Source organism: Dacryopinax primogenitus (assembly GCF_000292625.1).
Source record: "Dacryopinax primogenitus strain DJM-731 SS1 chromosome Unknown DACRYscaffold_24, whole genome shotgun sequence".
In the NCBI taxonomy this organism is placed as follows: Eukaryota; Fungi; Basidiomycota; class Dacrymycetes; order Dacrymycetales; family Dacrymycetaceae; genus Dacryopinax; species Dacryopinax primogenitus.
The window spans coordinates 612,762-633,768 of record NW_024467221.1 but is presented as its reverse complement, the minus strand read 5'-3'; the positions used below and the strand labels follow the sequence as shown (position 1 = coordinate 633,768).

Here is a 21,007-nt window from a genome sequence, read left to right as displayed (position 1 = left end):
CCTCTTCCCCCCCTCATTTCTAGGCTAACGCAGAGCAGAACAAGCCGCAGCGGAGGCTGCCTGGTGGTGGTCTTATCTCGGTTTCTCTACACCTAGCACCTCCTCCGTTAAAGAATCGTCCCCGAGCACGAGCCAGCTTCCCCTGCCCGTCACTCCTTCTACGCAGGAGTCGGCCGATATTCTCACCCCTCTCTCTCCAAGCCTTCTCTCACCCCAGCAGCAGCCGCCTAACAGCGCCAACTCCAAGATTTACGCCGACCCCAGTCCCAAACAGCCAGCTATGTCATTCACCTCGGCGGAAACGAAGAGCGTCTGGTACCAACCGTGGTATTGGTATACTGCTCCTTCCGTGCTTGCCGCGTCTGCGGACGCACATCCTGGAGAGCTGGAGAAAGAGGGGCAGGAGAAGACACAGGCGGAGAGGGTGAAAGAGGACGCTCTTGCACGCTCAGACGCCGCATCTCCCGCCGGGGAACCCTCACCTGTTACTGAGGCTGAACCCCAGCCCACCCCTACCCCAACGGAACTTCCTCAAACACAAGCGCACGCAAGCCCCCTGACAACACAGAGCAACATGCCCATGTGGGTCAGCTTCTTCTCCGGAGGGCGGAACCTGGCACGGCCATTGATCAAGCAGGGAGAGGGAATGGAGGTGATGATGATTGATGAGGAGGCGACAGGAGCGGGAGCTGGCGGGGGTGTGGGAGTAGGTCCTGTTGGCGCTGGTGCGGCAGGCGGTGCGGGTAGTGGGAGTGGGACGACATCTAGTGTGACTGGGAGTGGGGTTGGTGGCAGTGGTGCTAGTGCTCTGACAGCACAGGTTGATGCCGGGACATCTCTAAGACCCTCATCGGCCGTTGCGTCCTTCAGTGCCATCCAGACACCGTCGAGCAGCGTCCCCAACACAGGCATCACCAACGCCCCCAATTCTACCACTGCTAAGGAAGGATCGAAGCGCAGTACTGCTCAAGAAGCTGCCAAAGCTGCTGGGACTGCCAAGGAAGCGGTAAGGGCGGCTCGGTGCGCGTCTAAGGAGCCTCTCAAGCCCGGTCCTGGGGAGAAAGATGTAGGAAAAGATGTCAAACCGAGCAGTCTGCCTAAGGATACGCTCAAGATTACTCTGGTCGGTGGGACGGGGAGTAAGCCAGGGAGCATCAAAGCTGGCACATCACCTGGTTCTCCGGCACTAACTGTCCCCCCGAAAGCTCCCACGCCTGAGCCCAAAGATGCCCCTGCCTCTCCGCTCACTGTCAACCCCAAGCTCAAGAAGGCACTTGCGGACAGCAAGCGCGCTGCTCCTGTGACAGCCAAGAAGGACAAGGCCGAGCCTTCACCGCCTTTGCCGAACTTCCTCCTACCTACATTCCAGGACGTGTTCTACCATCCCCCTCTGTCTTTCCGCCCTCCGGAGGCGGACGGGAAGCCGTCTGGCGCACTGAAGAAGACGATGCGCTACGTGAACAAGTTCCTTGGCGCGCCGCCCAACTACCGCCCAGTGCTGATCGATCCTGAGCTGGCGGAGTATCAGCGCCGTCTGGAGAAGGGCAAGGGACGGGAAGGAGAAGAGGTACCAGTTCCCCTCTCGGCTAGCAGCAAAGCGATGCAGGAAAAGTCCCAGGTAGAGCGAATGAAGCTCGAGGGCATGCCAGCGCTGATGCCTCGTAGCTGGGCTGTGATGGGCGTTGACCGGCTTGGTGAGATGAGGGCTGTCAAGCGGGCTGTCGTCGTTGGTATCCATGGCTGGTTTCCCGGAGGGATGTTGAGGAGTGTGCTGGGGGAGCCGACGGGGACGAGTGCAAAGTTCGCCCAGATGCAGAGGGATGCGTTGTTGGATTATCTTCGTAAGCACTCGTATTCTCGTAAAGCAGAGCACTTAGCTTACCTCCGTACAGAGAAGCACGATATCAAGCTTGATACACTCACAGAGATTCCGCTCGAAGGAGAGGGCACAATCGCACACAGGCTGGAGAAGCTCTACTCGACACTCACGTCTAATGAACTGTGGATGAACGACATCCACCAAGCCGATGTTATCCTCTTCGCATGTCATTCTCAGGGATCGATCGTGACTTGCCAGATCATGGACCGCTTGCTCGAGGAAGGGCACATCTATACTGGCTACCCGGAGCAGACTGCGGGGGAGACGATCGTAAAGCTTCAGACCCAAGGACCAGCCATCCCGAGAAAAGTACAGCGAGTCGTTTGCCTCGCGCTGTGTGGAATCCATCTCGGCCCGCTCCTCTACCTCAATACCAGCGTCCTCACACAGCCTTGGCTTCATTATGTGGAGACGGCTGCAGCGCGTGAGCTCTTCGAGTTCCAAGATACGGAGAGCGATGTGTCGAAGCGGTACGTGTCGGCTCTCGGAAGAGTGCTCGACCATGGCTGCAAGTTCGTCTACATTGCTTCGCTCAACGACCAAGTTGTGCCCATCTACTCTGGCGCGTTTGTGAACGCCTCACACCCGCTCATCCTTCGCGGCCTGTACGTCGACGGCGATGCCTACAGCTCGACAGACTTCCTCACCAACTTACTTGTCCTCTGTCTTCGCCTGCGAAACGCAGGCCTCACCGATGGAGGCCTTGTTGTCCACCTGTCCGAAGCGACAGCTGGCTCGCTCAACGGCGTCGGCCATAGTTCTGCATATGAAGAGATGGCGTGTTACACACTTGCCGTACGCTTTCTTTTCGAGACCAACAACACTCCCGGACCGCTCCCTCCTCTCGAGCTGGAGCCTTTCTCTGCGCGCGAGTCGCGTAATGACTACGAAATACCGTGGATCCTTAACGAACTTGTCACCCACCCGGCCGTACAAGAATGGTTCCTGTCTGAGATTGAAGAGCTGCGTGCAGCGTTCGACGACTGGAAGCCAAAGACCGCGGCACTGAGAGATATCAGGAGGAAGCTAGAACCGATCAAGCGGAAGGGGCGAAAACTCAACCGGATCGTTGTTGGTCCAAGCCGTTTGTAACATACTAATCATGATGGGCATGTCTGTTCTTCCTACTCTCCATATGTACGCGCACAACCACTCATTACACTCGTAAACTGTAGCATTTGTATTCTTGTTACTCGATGCTTGCAACGGCAATCGGAATGCTATTTCTTCGCTTGGGCTACTCTACCGCATTACTGGGAGATGAAGCGAACTACCGTCACCGCCGACCGGGGCGGCAGCGCCGAAGCCAGTGCTTAGTCAGCCGTTGACGTCGGTCTTTGACAGAAAAACGTCCGACCGCGCCTGATCCCCCAGTGGTCATTCTTGACACTCAACGACCACCATCGCCCTCCTCCATTCTCTATTCCTTAGGTCGACATCATGTTGAGGGTTACTCTGCGACCATCAACATCTCGTATTCTTGCACGCTATGCACGATTGCAGGGCGTTCGTGGGCTGGCTACTGCTCAAGAACCATACGACACCATTGTAATCGGATCTGGTGTGCCTCCACACCACTCTGTGTTTGGTGTCTCCTTTCACTAACTATTCTACAGGGCCGGGTGGTTATGTAGCCGCTATTAAGGCCGCTCAGCTGGGTCTTAGGGTGCGTCAATGTGTCACTCGCGCTTTGCTTTGTTTACTAAGCGTGTACAGACGGCCTGCATCGAGAAGAACGACACGCTCGGCGGCACCTGCCTCAACATTGGTTGCATTCCCTCCAAGGCAATGCTGAATAACTCACACGCGTATGTGGAAGCACAGCACGATATGAAGAATCGCGGTATTGAAAGTAAGCAAGCGTCTCATGGCCGTGCTGGAGCAATGGCTAACAGTTTATCCTATTCCTCAGTCGAAGGTGTTTCCCTCAACCTTGCCCAAATGCTCAAGGCAAAAGAGCAAGCCGTCACCTCTCTCACGAAGGGTGTTGAAAGCTTGTTCAAGAAGAACAAGGTCGACTGGGTCAAGGGGACCGGTTCATTCGTCACACCAAACCGCATTGCCGTCAAGATGAACGATGGTACCGAGACGGAACTCGAGGCAAAGAACGTTATCATAGCGACTGGATCCGAAGTGACTCCTTTCCCTGGCATCGAAATCGACGAGAAGCAGATCGTCAGCTCGACTGGCGCTCTGTCCTTGGAGAAGGTACCGGAGAAGATGGTTGTCATTGGAGGGGGAATCATCGGGCTAGAGTTGGGCAGTGTCTGGTCTCGTCTGGGCACTGAGGTCACCGTTGTCGAGTTTTTGCCTGCTATTGGTGCTGGTATGGACGAAGAGGTCGCGTAAGCTCTCTTTTGGTCCATTCCATGGGAGCGGGCTCTGATAGCACTGCAGTAAATCCTTCCTCCGCATCATGCAAAAGCAGAACATCAAGTTCAAGCTCAGCACCAAGGTTCTCTCGGCTGAGAAATCCGATGGCAAAGTTCTCGTAAAGGTCGATGCTGCCAAAGGCGGCAAGGAAGAGACATTAGAGGCCGATGTACTTCTCGTGGCAATCGGTCGTCGCCCCGTTACAACTGATCTTAACCTGGAGAAGATCGGCGTCGAGGTAGATGGTAAGGGTCGGATCGTTATCGATGACCAATTCAACACGTCCGTGCAAAGTGTCAAGTGCATCGGTGATGTCACCTTCGGCCCTATGCTTGCGCACAAGGCCGAGGACGAAGGTATCGCTGCCGCCGAATATATCAAGACTGGTCATGGTCACGTCAATTACCAAGCCATCCCCTCAGTCGTCTACACACATCCAGAGGTTGCATGGGTCGGCAAGAACGAGCAGGAGCTTAAGGCCGCCGGCGTCGAGTACAAGATCGGCAAATTCCCCTTTGCTGCCAACTCTCGGGCCAAGACGAACCTGGATACGGAGGGCTTTGTCAAGTTTATCGTGGAGAAGGAGACAGATCGTGTGCTAGGTGTTCATATCATTGGTGCGCTATCACTTTGTACTGCGAGTATCCGCACTAAGTGTCTCCTGCAGGTCCCAATGCTGGTGAGATGATCGGGGAAGCTACCCTTGCCATTGAGTACAGCGCCAGTGCTGAGGATATTGCACGAACGTGCCATGCCCACGTAAGCATCACTCGCTCAAATATGTCATATGGACTGGTGCTCATTGCCGCTCCAGCCCACTCTCAGCGAGGCTTTCAAAGAGGCAGCACTTGCTTCCTATGACAAGCCCATCAATTTTTAGGATATCTCGCATTTTGTGCACAAGTAACCTAATTCAAAAGGCATCTCCAGTGCGAATGTTTCTTGACGTGGTTTTCCCAATACTTTGAGAGCCCTGTCCCCCGACGTGATCCACTCAGTCGCAAGGGCTTGACCACGCCAATGGGTTGAAGCGGTGAATGAGCTGGGCGTTGATTCGGTGATAGCACATGTCAGATAATACCCGAGAAGGAACGGAAAGGAAGGCAGATATGGTGTCTTGGTGCAAGAGTCTTAGGGAGTCCGGACAGGCGCTCAAATTCCGTTGATGTTTCATAAAGACATGATCAGACGGTACTGTGCAGCAGTCGGAAATCGTTGAGCTTCGATGTGGTAGAGTGCTTCCAAGAGCGCGAGAGTCACAGGATGAAAGTGTGCAATCTCTATCGAGATCCTGCACAGCCCCTGGACAGGTGCTTCCTTCATACATAGAGGCGCACTGCATCACAGCAGGCACCCCCACAAACTATGCATCGAGCCTCTGCACAAGTTAAGACTTGGAAGTGTCTGCATATGCAGTTTATCTCCCAGGGTCGAGGAAAACTGTTTGCTCGTACTTTCTCCAGTTCTACACTTCATTCACCTCTGTTTGCACATAAACCAGCCTTACAACTGGGTGTTCCGAAACCCATCAACCCGTATCTTTCCACGCGTCTAGCCAGGCAGGGCGACACCCGACATAAATCGACACGCTTCAGAAGTGATGAGAAGAAACTCTCCGGTGCTGACGATAAACATGAAGAGATTACGAACGAGCGCGATGGAACAGAGGAGACCGAATTGCTCGACATCCGTGCCATCAACAGCCACTCTGATACTCATGGCAGACTGCTTCCTGCCGGAAGGGAGACCCGCGGGTTGGATGTGCTCAGTCGTCCCTGTAACACTCTGTCGAAGTCCAATTCTTCCTTGGGAGGTCCACAACAACCTCTTTCTGGGTCAAGTGTGACACAGCATGGTAGGCCGCAATACCTGCAGTTGTCATACAAGTCAGCTCGGAACAAGCGATCTGGGCAATCTGTCCGGCTTGAAGCATTATGGCGCCCCAACGTCATGATTGGCTCTGAGGACGACTCTCAAGATGATCTTGTTCCTCTGGAACTCAAGGCAAAGGCGGTTGCCCATTCATATACCGTTCACTGTGGTCAGCTCGGCAGCCAAAGGGTCGTCGCCAAGGTTGTACGGAAGGACAATCTCGATGTCCTGGATGACGAAGTCAGGTGGTATCGCAAAGTTGAATATCTCTGGGGAAAGGGAGTTGCCGAGCCTTCTGGTTTGTACCAAGGCGACGACCTGGCTCTGTTGTTGTTGAAGCATCAGGGCGAACCACTCCAGACATGGTGTGGTCAGCAGTACGTCTCCTGTCCAAACCATCCAAGGAGAAGAAACTGAGTTTTGTGTAACAGCGCGAACGCATATCGGCTTCTTACCGAGCTCCATCGTTGCAACATGGTTCATCATGCGATCGAGCTGGACCATTTTTTGCTGGATGACAGGGGATCACTCACCATCATAGATTTCAAAGAGGCAACACCGCACATTTTTGGCCGTTGCAATAGTATCTGCACAGAAAATTTCAATGCCGAAAGATGCAGCCATCCTCATCCCTTGAATGAGGGCAAAAACATGGTCGACTTCAGATGGAGATGAAGCGAACTACCCCTCACCGAGGACCGGGGCGGCAGCGCCGAAGCCAGTGCTTAGTCAGCCGTTGGTGACCACCCAAGAGACCTTGTCCTCGACCGTCCCCCTCTCTTCTCTTGGACGCTTATGCATTCACTACAAACTAATGGCAGCACAGACGGCTACTCGACGCCAGCAGAGCCAACAACTCCCTATAGCGAAATATCTGGCTTCACTAGCACATCCGCATCGCTCCCTGCCAGGCCCTCGACAGCGACGACGATGAGCATGAGCAGTATGCGCAGCGAGATATCCACGCTCTCTTCTGCGAACTATTCACGCTCGGACGCCCTAGAGGACCTGCCTTACGTACATCATATTCTACAGCTCTTTCTCTCCAGCAAGATGATGGAAGCTGAGGACCTGGTGAGAGAGGGTGACCTGAGGAAAGAACGGCTCTATTTCTCCACCGCTTGGTCCATCATTTAGGCTATAAAAGCCATGATGTCGGTCGACGACAAAGTACGCCCCTCCTCGCCTTACGTCCATATTTCTCCCTCTCTGACTCCCGCAGGAACTTGCAGAAGCTATTGAACATGCAAGACATACGACCGAAGTCGCGTAACGGCACCGAAAGCCCTCCCCAGGCCTGGCTTCGTGTGTCGCTGGCCTCGTAGTGGGTGGCACGGGGTGCAGCGTTCATACGTGAGTGACGGATGTGGAAAGGCATGCAGAGTCAAGTGGCGGGAGAACATGCGTCATTCGTACATTACAGACCCCTTTACCACTAGTTCACTGCAACTTGTGCGCATAGACAAAATAGACTAGCCAGTACTACCTCAAGTCCAACCCTTCTCACCTTGTTTTCTTGTGCTGATTACCATGAGAATATTGTCAACAGCAATATGGGTAGAACTGTTGTGTAATTTCATTGTGCAGAAATTATTCCCAATACGAGAACTGTAGAAGAGTTATCAAAGTACATTACAAAACATCTATATATATAAAAAGAGGAAGTGTATAAATCTTCTTACGTGTTACTAACAGTCAGCACATCTCCTGACTGAGAAAGACGCGGCAGGGACCCGACCTTCTCCTCGACCGCCCTTCTCTAGACGCTCATGCATTCCCTACAGACCAATGGCATCACGGACGGCGACATAACGCCAACAGAACCCACAACACCATATAGTGAAATATCAGATTTTACTAGCACAACCGCATCGCTGGCTACCACACCCTCGACAGCGACGACGATGAGCATGAGCAGCATGCGCAGCGAGATATCCACACTCTCCTCTGCTAGCTATTCACGCTCAGACGCCCTCGAGGACCTCCCTTACGTACATCATATCCTACAGCTCTTTCTCTCCAGCAAGATGATGGAAGCCGAGGATCTCGTCAGAGAGGGCGACCCGAAGCAGGAACGGCTCTATTTCTCCACCGCTTGGTCCATCATTCAGGCTATAAAAGCCATGATGTCGTTCGACGACAAAGTACGCTCTACCTTTCCTTTGCTCCATGTCATTTCACCACTGACGCCCACAGGAACTCGCAGAAGCTATTGAAGACGCAAAGCATACGACCGAAGTCGCCCAAAGGCACCGAAAGCCCTCCCTAGGCCTGGCTTCGCGTGTCGCTGGCCTCGTAGTGGGGGGCACGGGTGCAGCGTTCATACGGGGTATGACGGATGTGGAAAGGCACGCAGAGCTCGTATATGCAGAGACGCTGCTTATCAAGGCCGTCCTGGGTATCGTCAGCAGTGGAGATTGGCTCGCCTTCGTGAAAGAAGCGTATGTCCGCCTCTTCTCCCCCTACTAGGTTCACTCACATCATCCTGCGCAGGCTGCACATGCGATCGGCACTGAACATCTACAAACACCTAGACCAGTTTGTTCAACAGGCGGATAAGGAAGCCTTTGAGCGCGGAGAGGGGGAAGCCGAGGATATCGACCAGGATTTCCGGTCCGGCGTCCTCCTAGGAATGGGGATCAACTCTCTTGTCCTCTCCCTCCTCCCTAGCAAAGTCATCACCGTGCGTCTTCCCGGCAGTCCCCTAACGCTCGCTCATCGGACTGCACGGCACAGATCGTAGAACTATTCGGGTACAAGTCCAACCGTCGTCAAGCGCTCAAGACACTCGCTAAGCCCGGAGGGTGGAGCAGGTCCGCCCCCTCCCCGCAATCGACGCAGAGCACGAAGGCATCCGACGCTGCGTCTGTGACATGGTGCTCATCATGTTCCATCTTGTGCTAAATTCCATCACGTTTGCGGGTATTGATGTCAAGTTCGCGGAGAAGATGCTTAATTGGAATCTGGAGCGTTTTCCCGAGGGTGCGCTCCTTCACCTTTACGCAGTTGCTACTTGTTAATCTCTGTCAGGCGTGTTCTACCTATTCATGCAAGGCCGGCTGCACGTCTCCCAGTCCCAGCCCCGGCTCGCCATAGCTGCGTACGACCGAGCCGCCCAGATCCAGAAAGAATACGTGCAGCTGCAACACGTCGCATACTGGGAACAAGGGATCCTTATGATGTCGATGGGGGATGTCCTTCCCGCCGTCTCCTGCTGGCGGAAACTCGTTTCCAGCTCATCATGGAGTAAGGCCGTGTACACCTACGCCCTCGCCTCCTGTCTCGTGCACCACGGTAACCCCTCCCAGATAGCGGAAGCAGAACAGCTCATGAAGCTCGTCCCGACGTACAAGCAACGCATAGCAGGCAAGTCGATCCCGATCGAGAAATTTGCAGCTCGCAAGGCGCGCAAGTTCCAGTCTCAGGGCAAACGCCTCCTTCTCCCGGCATTCGAGTTCGCGCTCGTCATGCAAGTTATGGGACGTATGACCCCAAAGATCTTGCATGAGAACGTGCTTCCTCTTGTGAGGAAAGAGATCCAGGCGCTGAGGAGTACACAGCCGAAGGACTGGGGCAATGGCACGGGCTACTGGGACGACCTTGCTCTTGCGCGATACATGGAAGGTGTGGTGTTGCGGTACATCGCCTACCCAGTAAGTCCCTTTCTGCAGGAGAAACTGTAACTAAGCGTTCGCAGGATCCCGACGCAGTATTGCAGGAATCGGACAAGGTTAACATCTCCCAGAAGGAGACAGCCGAAGCGTCGCTCGCGGCCTTCCAGGAAGTGCTGGACAACGGGTTCAAGGTCGAACTTGATCATTATATCGTATACTACACTCGTGCGTGACTTGTTGCTCCCAATTCTAGTGCTGACGGCTTGTAGATTATGATCTTGGCCGACTCCACGCCTGTCTTGGGAACGTGCCCGAAGCAAAGCGCCACTTAGAGTTGGTCATGTCGGGTACATTTAACTCATATGCTCTTTGAACTCTTCTGACAGACCCTCAGGGAAGACACTCGAAGTGAACGCCAGTGGCAAAAAGGTATGTTCTGTCTGTCCACAGCCAGATCGTGCACTCAACTCTCTCAGGGAAAATACAGTCTCGAGGTAACCTACCCATGAACGGTGATGATTCCGACTGACCGTTTTTAGAATGCGCTCATGGTACGTACGCATGCCGCAAGTGTGAGTTATGCTCCTGCCCTCTCAATCACCCTGCTGACCCATGGTGCAGGAGGCGATCGACGAGGGACGTGGTGTGTAAGCGCCACAAGTGTCTCGAAAAGAGCGTCTATTCTGTGCCGCCCAGAAGCTCCAGTTCTCTTCCCAACCAATTGGACGCCGTCCCTCACAGCCAGCAAGGGCATGGCCACACTGCGACTCTCACATGGTGGAGCTATTGCGAACTTTTTAGTCTTGGTAGACAACTTGAGAGCCTTGTGTTCTCCGCACCTGCATCTCTTCCATCTCTTCCGGCCATCAAGTCCGCATGATATTCTACAATTGTACACTAATTCAATAGAATTGGTCCCTTCCTATCTTTGGCTCTGCTCGTTGATCACGACAGCTCACACCACTTCCAGGACCCTCAGTGCTTCTCAACGCCTCGTTCGTGCTTCAACCAATTTACTTCACTCAGGAATGTTCCACAAGGGTGGTCGAGAGCGCCATCAGCTTCTGACCATTCGAAGACGGAAGTTCGCTATTCGCTGAAAAATGCTCATGCTTGTGTGGCAGTTTAGCTGATTAGGATATTAGTCAGCAGCTCACAAGTCGCTACAAGCTTATGAACCGGGGGGTTGCTCGATGTGGTGCTAGGATCGAAACAAGTGTACTGTGCTAGTTCACTTGTTTCTTCAGAAAATATCTTGCCACACTCGCCCCGGGAAGCGTTCGAGATTGCCAGCGTCTTCTATGAGAATTGGTATCAATAATGGTATTGTGTTTGGTTAAAGCAAGCGATTACTACGCACCATTTCTCTGTACGTAGGTTCAAAGATTTTCTCCTCTTCCAGCAGTGACAATTTTTCATCATATGGGCACGAAGAAATCAAGGGGTCTCAATAAATGGGCATGTTTACGTCACGCGTTTGTACAAGCTCCCATATTAGTCTCCTTTGCCAATGAATAGTATGATTCTCTCCCTAAGAGAAGCCGGGGGAGCGGGACGACGACGATAAACGCCACATCGTGCGAGGGGAAGCTTGCCGATGTTGTGATTTAATGTCGTAGAATCTCCCTGCATCAGCCCGCAAATGTGCGTGGGAAGATTGCAAGGGTTCTTCGCGGATACACATTTCCACCAAGGTAGCTTTAAGCCGCTTACGACCACCAATCTTCTTCAAGTATCCTTTACCTGCCGATAATCATGACTGAATAGCTTAGAGTAGATATGGTGATCATAGATAACAAGGTGCCTTCCAAGTCACTCCATTTCTGCAATTTGGATCTCTCGACTTCTCCACCGGTGATCCGCCGGTACTGCGTGTACTTGATATTAAGCGCCTGTAGGTAGCTGTGCCCCATCGTTTCCTGTGAGATTCCCAGCGCCAATGTTCCACGATGCGTTCGGCCTTCCGAAGCACTGTCAAGATAGTGCGTCTGGGCCACTGTCGGACAGTCGGTCCGTTTGTCTCCGATTCCTGGTTGCCACAGCTCGCCGAACACATATATAGTAGCGTGGGGAAGCAGAGGAAAACACATGCTCCATTCCCTGGCCTCCAATGGGCGATTCAAGGTCACGATGCAGGAAGCGTGGCGCCCCAGTCGGCATTGCGACATCTGGGACCCCTGCAAAGCGCCTGCGATCTGCTTCCATTTGGCCTAGAATGGGGTGTGCCCATCAATAATATAACGGAGGTAGCGAAGGTAGCAGCACACAGCACGTATCGAAAATGCCCAAGAACGGTAAACGGGATTTCACCTCTGGCACGCACCTGACGGGTCCACTGAGGGGGTTTGCGGGTAAATAAGAATCCCGCCATTGAGGGGTGTGTGGAGGAATATGTACTGTAAATATTGGAACCGTTGCAATATTGTAAATACCTCCGTAAAATCACACGCAAAGGTGCAATACCAACTCTGACATGCATTGCACATGCATGTTCACATTGTAATCTCATTGCAATGTTCACCTCCTTGCAGCCATGATCATGATCATTGCTGATACTTGCAACCTCTTGTGTTTTTTTGCTTGTCACCTATTGATCCCTCAATGTGACCACAGTTTGCATTGTTTTGGTGCTTGTGTGCTGATTGTGGTGCATTGCTATAACTCACCCTTGTCCTCATTCACCCCATCTCTGGACTTTCCTTTCCTTTCCTCCTTCACATCTCACAACAATGGCTTGTCAAACACCTTCAAACTGTATTTCACATCCCACTATGCTACCTTTGCCCTGCAATCAACAACCAAAACTTCTCCCTTGGCTGAGAAATTGGCATCATGCACTTGCTAGTTGTCCTGTGAACTTTCTCAGAAAGGTCCAGGCTCATGATCATGAACTTGTTCATGATTGTTGACCTGCATCCCCAACTTGCTCTGAGGCCCTTTGGAAATGCCACCAACTGGTTGATCTCCAGCTCATTGCACCAATCATTCCTCAACCAGCTCATCTTAGCACACATCTCTCGCCCCACCAGAACACTGTTTGGCAGCATATACTTATTTGGGCATGTCTATGCCCCTCTTGCATGTCAACCCTATTTACTAACCTCTCCAACAGCCTTTTATAGGACCACCATATTGTCACAACATCGAACTCATGTATGTTGATACAATTGCACTGCCAATCTCCCCAACTGCTCAGTCTTTCCCTCCCCCTGCCCCTGCCCAGGCGACCAAGAACACCAGTGGATACACTTTGCATTATGAGATTGATCCTGTGGTGTGTTCATTTCAGGATCATGAGCAATATACATATATTAATGGTGTGGCTAGGTGGTGGACAAGTTCCCAATCAGGATGCATGGGCAACAGAGGTTCCTGGTGCAGGAAGTCCTGTACATTGATGTCAAGCCTTCCCCATTGTATCCCACCATATTTCCCACTGTACAACCTTGCTAGTGTTTGCCCTTGCAATATGCTTCATTCCCTACCTTGTACTTTGTCCCAATCATGAGCATGATCTCACAAACATTTACCCTTGGAATGGTGCCACCTATCCAAGCCCTTGACCCCATGATATCATTGTACAACAGCATCTTGCAGTTGTGCAGCAGCAACATGAAATTCACCCAAACCTGCAAGATCCCGCTTTCCAGTGTTTTTTTTTAATGTGTTCATCCATTGAATGAAAACATTGGGTCATGTTACCCCCCCCTCCCTTTACCATATGGGTTGTTGACAAGTCCTTGTCCCCTCATACAACGTCCCTCCTCTGCTGCTTCCCAGCCATGTCTCACTCTCAAACTCATGTTGCTGCCCAGAAGAGGTCAACGGTCCATGATCATGATCATGATTATGAGAAGCAACCTACCCTCCCTCCTGCATCTACCCATCTTCCCAATCAGTGTCCTAAACAGCGGCATCGCCAACACTCCCTGGACAGACCACTTGCATCATGGCAGCCTGGTGCACTTCACATACTGCTCCTCTTGCCCTACTCACAGCAAACAATCCCATCCACTCCCAACCCTTCTGTGCAACCAGACAAAGGTCAGGACACTGTTCACAACTTTGATTTTGTAGACAACACTTGGGAAGAGGTTGACCAACATGATACACCAACTCCTTCAGCCTCATGGTCCATATATGAGACCAAGCAATCTCGAACATATGAGCAATGGATGGCTGTTATGCCTACCCTTGTGCAGACACTCATGGCATACAAGCTGTCCTTGGTTCATGATCTTGATGCCTGCACTTGCACAACTGGTGGGGTGGAGCTGCTCTGTACAGCATCTTGTTGGGAGGCATGCAAGATTTGGGTACAGTGCATTGGATTCCATGGTGAGTGGTTATCATCATGATTATGATCATGATCATGGCTAACACTGCCATCTACATCTAGGTACAAATATCCAGCAGAGCTGATACTGTGCGAACCACCCCATCACACCTTGCCTTGTTGCTGCTGGCCTTTGGCCCAGCACCCCTGTCCACCTTGTTCTCGCCTTCACCATCAAACTCCTTGCCTTCTATTTGCAGCTTTTTGCTGACTGCATGGCACCCAATGAGGCATTTTGTGAAACACTCCAGCAGTTCCATGCAGTACGAGGGGTTTTCCACTGCAATGACAAGGTCATATTGCTGCTGTTTCCTACAAGCTGTCATCATTGATACTCTCTACAGGGTAGACCAATTGAGGATCCCTTCTGTCATGCCTGGGCTGTGGCCACTCAGTGGTATCAGTTGGGCATGATCATGATCACGAGCCACCTGGAGTGTGCCTTGCATGAAGCATGGTGTCTTCTCATTCCAGACCTGCTGTCTTTGCAAGTCTCCGAATATATCCACCAGCCCACATCTGACAGCACAGTGATTGTTTCAGACCCATCCCACCCAAACATATCGCTACAGCAAGGTCAGGCAAGCCCTTGACTCAGACAGCTTTGTCCCACCTGCTTTGGAGGGGAAGAGTGGGGAAGCAACATGAAGATGTATGTCCCCAACACCTGCCTCTCATGATCATGCTCATGAACATGATGCCTCCCTCTACAGCTTTCCGGACATACTTGTCCAACTGGATGGCAACTTCCACCACCGCTGCAATCTCTCTGGAGGTACAGGACCATCATTTTACTCTCCATTGCTCTTTTTAGATGACATGTATGTCAGCAAGGTGGGATGTGAGATGGAGGCAATGCAAATGGCGACCCAGCCCAATGCAGTGCAGAAGGCAACAACCTTGGTGGAAGAAGTGGTTGCCGCTTGTTGGGACTCTTTCAAAGCAGCACAAGAAAAGGACAGTCAAGGAGTACCAGGCTTCCATGATGAGAAGGGCCTGGTAGTCTGTTCTTGCATGCATGATGTGCCCTTACTGATATGCAACATTACAACACCTGGAGAACATCAAATGTATGTCATTGCACTTATCTGCTGACTCATGGCAGAACTCCCATCCTGTGCAACCCTTGGACTACTTTACGACATTGGGTGTGTTCTCGATCATAGCTGCGATCTGGTAATGCAAGCCTTCTCTCTCTTGTGACTACTATGCTCATGATCATATTGGTGACCAGCATGGATACCTGGGCTCTCTCCGGCCTCGAGTGGTCATGGCTGTCAGCATCCTCCATTCCTACAGTCATCAGTGGGCTTACCAACAAGCTTATAGCCCCCACTGTCATACTGGGTTTGGACTTGCAAATGGAGAGGGCAGTGAATGGCTTTGGAGTCATAACAGGCACTACATTCTGATCCTTAGGTGGAGTGGAGTAAGTCTGCAGCTCTCTTCGCATCAGTTGGCATAGCTCATGGCCCTGTTGTAGAAACATAAACGGGTCTTCCTACTAGATTGTCAGTTCCTGCACTCTGCTGGTGTTGATCAGGAATCTCTTGGCAAGTGGATGTGTCATCAGCTTCAGTTCTTGAGTAGCAAGCAGCAGGAGATGCACACCAACCTTCGCATTGCCAGCATGGAACCTGCTGTGATTAAGGCACAAATTGCCAAACAGAATGCAGCAGCAAAGTCCATTTGATCATGTGAGCAACTTTCACTTGCCTTGCATGACTGACGCTCAATGTTCCATGATCACGATCATGATCATGACCATGTGCAGTGCCTCCAAAGCAAATTCAAGCCAAAGTGCAGTCCTTCATAAAACTTCAGAATGATATTGAAGACTTGCAAGCCAGCATCTCTTTCACTCGCACAGCAATGGAACAAAAGCCTGGTAATGCTCAAACCCAATGCATTTTTGCCCAACTCAATGAGAGCTGGACTGCTTTCATTGCTCATGGTGATGAGCTTTGTGTGGAGCTTGGAGTTGAAGAAATACACCCATGGCTGCAAAATGCACCTTTGGCCTTTGTCCAACAGCTCATCCTTGCTAGAAACCTCAAGCTTTGCATTCACAGACATGTAGCTGATTGAATGTGGGAACAAGCTTGCCTCAATTGTGCTGTGGGTGGTATTCACCAGCCCATCAGTGCATGGCTTGGCTTTTTCATTTCACACTGTAATTGATTCTTTGTAATTGATTATTTGACAAAAGGTCAAAAGCTCTTCCAACAAATAAAGACAGGCTTGGCCAGACATGCAATTCCCCTCACTCGATCCATCAGGCAATACAACACTTACATGGCGAACCTCCAAAGAAGCTCCAATCTGTTGTGGAATTTGCCCCTTCCAGTCCCACTGAACGAGAAGGAATTGGATGCTCTGGATCATGATCATGACATCTGGCAGGACATCTTTGTGGATGCTGACATGGTGGCAGAGCCCTGGATGACTGACCCCTCAGTCTGCAAGGCAATGACTGCCCATCTGACCTTGCAGCAGTGTGTTGAGGAAGAGCGTTGACTGTGCATGTACTTGAATAATATGCACTTATGGTGGGTGGAAGAGCTCAAAGTTCTGTGCTGTGCGGAAGACAGAGAACAGTGTGAGTCATCATGTTGGCTCATGATCATGGTCATGACTGACCAAGTCCTAGTGCCTTTCCTTTGCCAGATGATACAGCACTTAAAATGCCAACACCTCCTGCTGCATTTCTGCTGGCAGCACAAATTCTTTGGGCCTTCCACCTGGATCCTGCTCATGTGTGAAGCCAAAACACAGGACCCATATGCCACCCAATTTGCGCAACCACTGGGTCCTGAAGACTTTGAGGATACTCATGTTCCAGACCCCAATTGGGATCTCATCTTCTTTGACAATCCATACAAGGGAGCAGTGGGTGGCTTGGATGTCAAAGAAATGGTCCTTTCAACAGATGGACTTGGCCCTTATCAAGACAATCTAGAGGCAGTTGAGGAAGATGGTTAATGCTCTTTGTGCAAGCAGCAGTAGCAAATGCAATTGTATTCAAACAATGTGCATATTGATATTGCAGTCATCCTAAGTGTGTTTTGATATTGTGGTCACCCTAATCCAGCTCAGCCTCATGTCATCATGATCATGATCATGATCCTGAAGCAAGTTGTCCATGCTCCACATGATGTCAAAAGGCAATTAGAATGGGATGCCCAAAAAGGTAATTGTGGTCAGAGGCAAGGTTCAAATCCACACCACCAGAAGGACCCTGACTCTGGTGTCTCTCTCTTTCTCTCTCCTATGTGGCGCACAAACAGTGCAGCCTGGATTCTGATTTTCCATCCCATTCCAGCTAATTGCCTCTTGTTCATGAATCTGAGATTCATAATGGACACAATGGAGTCTGCAGCAAACACCAGTACCCCTCAGCCCAAACTTTCTGGTGTCCCCAATGGGATTTGAGCGAGCATCCATGCCCTGATTGCATCCAATGACATGATGATGACCACCATTCCTGCTATAGTCTGGTTGCAACTTGATGTTGAAGAGGCAAAGCATCTGGAGGAAGAGATTCCATTTCTTCAACAGCTTACTGGTGGTGAGCTGGATTATGTTCATTTTCACACCATCTTCAGCCACGTGAACATTGACAACAAGGTCAAGCACATCACAATGGTCAAGATCAACTTGGGCAAGGTCCACATCTGCACACAAGATGAGCACAATGCATGGATTGAACAACATGCAGGCTATGGTGGAATACATCCTGGTGCCAGTATCCACCTTGACAAAGTGCTTCAAAAGCTCATGAACATGAACATGAACAAGATTCAAGTCTTCCACTATGCTAAAATGAACACCCCGCTCCACCAACATCTTGGTCATCTATGCAAGCAACATGATGAGGTGCGCCAACATGTTGGAGAGGAGATTGCACATGCAGTCACAGCATTTTTTGAGGTGCAAAGAGAGGGGAAGGTGTACAATGAGAAACTTGCTGTGTTGCATGATGATCTCAAACTGTATGATCACAAGTCTCATGAGTACTAGTGCATCTACGCTGTTGACCTCCACTTCTGTACTCTCGTTCTGCTGTACAGGCTGTTTGCCATGATCTTGTCACCTCATACATAGTGTTGTGATCATTCTCATGATCATGAGAATGTTACCTTTTCTGAACCTGAAAATGAAACTGTGACCAAACAAATGGCTTACCTGTCAGATTAATGATCAAGTTGTTGAGGACACAACTAGCCATGTGGGAGTCTTGCAACCAACTAATGTTTAGATTACCTTGTTCATTATCATGATTGATTGGCTTTATATTTGGACACCACATTATCTTCTGTTTACTGATCAGGTCCAAGCTGAGAGGAAGAGAATGGCTGGCCTGCCAGCTGGTTCATGATCATGATCTCAAGTACATGCAGAGGTCTCCCCACCAACCAAAATGCAGGGTGCACAGCTGGTAAATGGCCTCATTCTCCACTGATCTCAGTTCAATTTGGCTGAAAATGAATTTTTACATAAAGAATGTTTTTCTCTCAAATGTCTATTATTCTGAGTGAAGAATCTCTATACAGTTTGTGACTTTTACTGACTGCGAGTCTTCTCCAACTCACCATGTTTTGCTTCCGCACACTGGATATAGGAGTAGCCATCCTACTACAAAAGGCCTCATCACTTGTGCCCTTTGTCCTGCTACTCTTTCCTGACCACCATCCTCTCCACTCCCTGCTTTCTTTGTCTCTGAATAACTTTATCACCTGGTGACACTCCTCTGTATCTATGCCTAAGGACTCCACACATTCAGAGTTGGTCAAGGGTAAAGGTGTTGGTGAGTCCCTTGTCTCACACTTTGCTGTCTTGCACTTTCCTGACCACTGTCTTTGTCTCATGTGTCAGTAGCTCACCCTGTCAGTCCCCTTCATTGAGGCAGAGATCAAGAGGGATGGGTATATGATTTGCCAGCAAAAGTAAGCATGATCATGGTCATGATCATGGATGTGATCCATTGTGACCTCCTTGCAGGTGCTTCAATCAGAACTGTCTCAGATAATGACCCCACACCACAGGCACTGGCACCAGGCCCTGCTACTTGGAAAATAAGTATGTATATGCATACACTGGTATTGCATTGCTGACAGATTGAAAAGATGAAGACCTCAATACTGGATGGGGGTCCAGTAGAGAGGGCAAGGACTGGACCAGTGGTATGCATATATGCGTGGTGGTGCATGTATCATTTGCTCATCATTTGTAGCCATTGCAAGTGACAATGTCAGTCATATCCATGTATTCAGCTCTCAGACTCATGCTAGTGAGTTTTCCATCTTCATGATCATGATCCAGGTCATGAGCTGATGCATGATCAGGTGTGTCAGGTGTGGGTGCATCCAACAGCAGGACATGCTGTCTGGGCATGCCTCTGCGGCATGCCAGCACTTTATCTACCAGTCATGTCTCCCTTGGGGGCTCTTGTGGCATCTCTGAAGAGGATGAAAACATGGATGCTGATGCAACTCAGAAAGTGGATGACAATCCAAGTGGTAAGAAGCTGCATATATGCATCTTTCTTACCACCTCATCTCATTGCTCTCTTAGCCTTTGCTGGGAGTGACACCACCTGCATTTGCATGACTGCTACTATAGCTCCCAGTGAGTCATGATCATGATCTTGTTCATGACCATGTGCTGATGTACCACATAGCCTGCACTCTGGCTCCCAGTTTGGTCACTCCCATGAAGGTTGACTGGAATGGATGAGGTGAGTGTGTTCACATTCATGAATATGAGCTGAGCTTAGCACTTCCATGTAGTCACTAGACTTGCATCTGATGGTAATGAGGAGCAGCTGGCACCTGCTGACAATATGTACTCAATGTACCCTTTGACACCGAGGAATGGGAGAACAACCCCTTGTTTGGGGCCTCCTGCAAGCTCAAGCCTGTGCAAAGATTGACACTGGACCGCAGAGGCAGCCCACAGTCAAAATGTGGTTCTCATGCTTGGTGCATAACAATCCCACCATGCTAAAGGTTGTGCAGAACATGGTGACTGCCTTCAAGCATGCTATCATAGATGTATTTCACAGCAATCTCACCATCTACAAGCAGCTGCAAAGTACAAATAATGCTTGCAGGAAGACCAAGAAATCCACATTAGAGAATACTAGTCATGCTCCAGAGATACCCATGCACAAGCTCATGAGCAAGGGCAACTACAAGGACATCTTGGCCAAAAACATGATTTCTGCCAATGTAGCTGATCATTTGGGATTGCCAAAGGATTGCCTTGTGAGCACAGACTTGGTCAAGGAGCAACAGGCCCTTCGGCATCAAGAGCATGCTGAGGCTGCTGCCGCCACTGCTGCTGCTGCTGCTCATAACTTGACTCATGCAACTGAGACTGATCATGATCATGAGCCTGACCATGTTGTCTTCCTTCCTTCTCCTGGACACACAGTCACGTGCCATTTTGCTGATGTGCCTACACCTGAAGCACCTTATCCTCTGGGCAAGCATCTTTGCACCATGCTTGTACACTTCCTCAACAATGAGAAGATTGAACACATGGGGGATCACAAACTCTTTCTTGGCAAGATAGCTTCTTTGTACTGGTCATGTGATCCATCATCCTGGGGCATTCAACTTGCCCAGGTAATACCCAATGATCATGGGGTCTAGGACAATATCAACATGCTGTGCCACAAAATGGCTATGCAGCACATCATGGACTGGCATTTAGGTCATTGCTGATCTGCCTCAACAAATACTACATGATGTTTTTTTATCGCTGAGATTCTTATGTGGTTACACTTATAACCAGATGTCTGTCATAGTGTCAGGGCACCAGCTCATTGCTTGGTCAAGAGACATGACTAAGCCTTTATGACATGGAAGTAGCTGGTATACCTTGGCATGTGCTGGAACCTGCTGGAAGGATTGGATGGTCAGGTGACCT

At 50.5% G+C, this 21,007-nt stretch overlaps 6 protein-coding genes across 6 annotated transcripts; all 6 read left to right on the top strand.

Annotated features, from left to right (window-relative positions):
- Positions 1-403: 403 nt before the first annotated feature.
- Positions 404-2,974, top strand: DACRYDRAFT_97335 (uncharacterized protein; the record flags this gene model as incomplete). The annotated part of the gene is made up of 2 exons (XM_040777443.1): positions 404-1,841; positions 1,893-2,974. Exons 1-2 carry the CDS (start codon positions 575-577, stop codon positions 2,969-2,971), a joined length of 2,346 nt encoding a protein of 781 aa, XP_040624146.1. The 5' UTR covers positions 404-574.
- Positions 2,975-3,269: 295 nt separating this feature from the next.
- On the top strand, positions 3,270-5,182 carry DACRYDRAFT_25326 (dihydrolipoyl dehydrogenase). The gene is made up of 7 exons (XM_040774119.1): positions 3,270-3,440; positions 3,496-3,545; positions 3,596-3,731; positions 3,792-4,224; positions 4,277-4,869; positions 4,920-5,011; positions 5,067-5,182. The coding sequence occupies exons 1-7, from the start codon at positions 3,320-3,322 to the stop codon at positions 5,130-5,132; spliced, it is 1,491 nt and encodes a 496-aa protein (XP_040624145.1). The 5' UTR covers positions 3,270-3,319; the 3' UTR covers positions 5,133-5,182.
- A 964-nt stretch (positions 5,183-6,146) lies between these two features.
- Positions 6,147-6,968, top strand: DACRYDRAFT_25325 (uncharacterized protein). The gene is made up of 2 exons (XM_040774118.1): positions 6,147-6,501; positions 6,556-6,968. Exons 1-2 carry the CDS (start codon positions 6,203-6,205, stop codon positions 6,797-6,799), a joined length of 543 nt encoding a protein of 180 aa, XP_040624144.1. The 5' UTR covers positions 6,147-6,202; the 3' UTR covers positions 6,800-6,968.
- Positions 6,969-8,028: 1,060 nt separating this feature from the next.
- DACRYDRAFT_119682 (uncharacterized protein) lies at positions 8,029-10,585 on the top strand (the record flags this gene model as incomplete). The annotated part of the gene is made up of 12 exons (XM_040770841.1): positions 8,029-8,268; positions 8,321-8,565; positions 8,618-8,807; positions 8,861-8,992; positions 9,061-9,106; positions 9,155-9,777; positions 9,822-9,963; positions 10,008-10,085; positions 10,133-10,167; positions 10,215-10,232; positions 10,278-10,310; positions 10,360-10,585. The coding sequence occupies 12 exons, from the start codon at positions 8,029-8,031 to the stop codon at positions 10,387-10,389; spliced, it is 1,812 nt and encodes a 603-aa protein (XP_040624143.1). The 3' UTR covers positions 10,390-10,585.
- A 3,590-nt stretch (positions 10,586-14,175) lies between these two features.
- DACRYDRAFT_59522 (uncharacterized protein) lies at positions 14,176-15,169 on the top strand (the record flags this gene model as incomplete). The annotated part of the gene is made up of 4 exons (XM_040775567.1): positions 14,176-14,367; positions 14,419-14,604; positions 14,677-14,726; positions 14,788-15,169. Coding segments are annotated over 4 exons (810 nt in total), but the record flags the coding sequence as incomplete, so codon positions are not given.
- Positions 15,170-16,369: 1,200 nt separating this feature from the next.
- Positions 16,370-20,730, top strand: DACRYDRAFT_18940 (uncharacterized protein; the record flags this gene model as incomplete). The annotated part of the gene is made up of 13 exons (XM_040771412.1): positions 16,370-16,569; positions 16,637-16,673; positions 16,793-17,051; positions 17,166-17,264; positions 17,568-17,950; positions 18,842-18,881; positions 19,076-19,153; positions 19,201-19,257; positions 19,308-19,364; positions 19,420-19,593; positions 19,649-19,702; positions 19,755-19,792; positions 20,092-20,730. 13 exons carry the CDS (start codon positions 16,370-16,372, stop codon positions 20,728-20,730), a joined length of 2,115 nt encoding a protein of 704 aa, XP_040624141.1.
- Between the last annotated feature and the right edge of the window lie 277 nt (positions 20,731-21,007).

Bases quoted from the DNA above. Each gene is read 5' to 3' on its own strand.
- DACRYDRAFT_25326 (XM_040774119.1), top strand. From the start codon at position 3,320: ATGTTGAGGGTTACTCTGCGACCATCAACATCTCGTATTCTTGCACGC. The intron at 3,441-3,495 runs GTGTGCCTCCAC...ACTATTCTACAG, and splicing joins CACCATTGTAATCGGATCTG to GGCCGGGTGGTTATGTAGCC. The intron at 5,012-5,066 runs GTAAGCATCACT...TTGCCGCTCCAG, and splicing joins CACGAACGTGCCATGCCCAC to CCCACTCTCAGCGAGGCTTT.
- DACRYDRAFT_25325 (XM_040774118.1), top strand. From the start codon at position 6,203: ATGATTGGCTCTGAGGACGACTCTCAAGATGATCTTGTTCCTCTGGAA. The intron at 6,502-6,555 runs GTACGTCTCCTG...TTTGTGTAACAG, and splicing joins CAGACATGGTGTGGTCAGCA to CGCGAACGCATATCGGCTTC.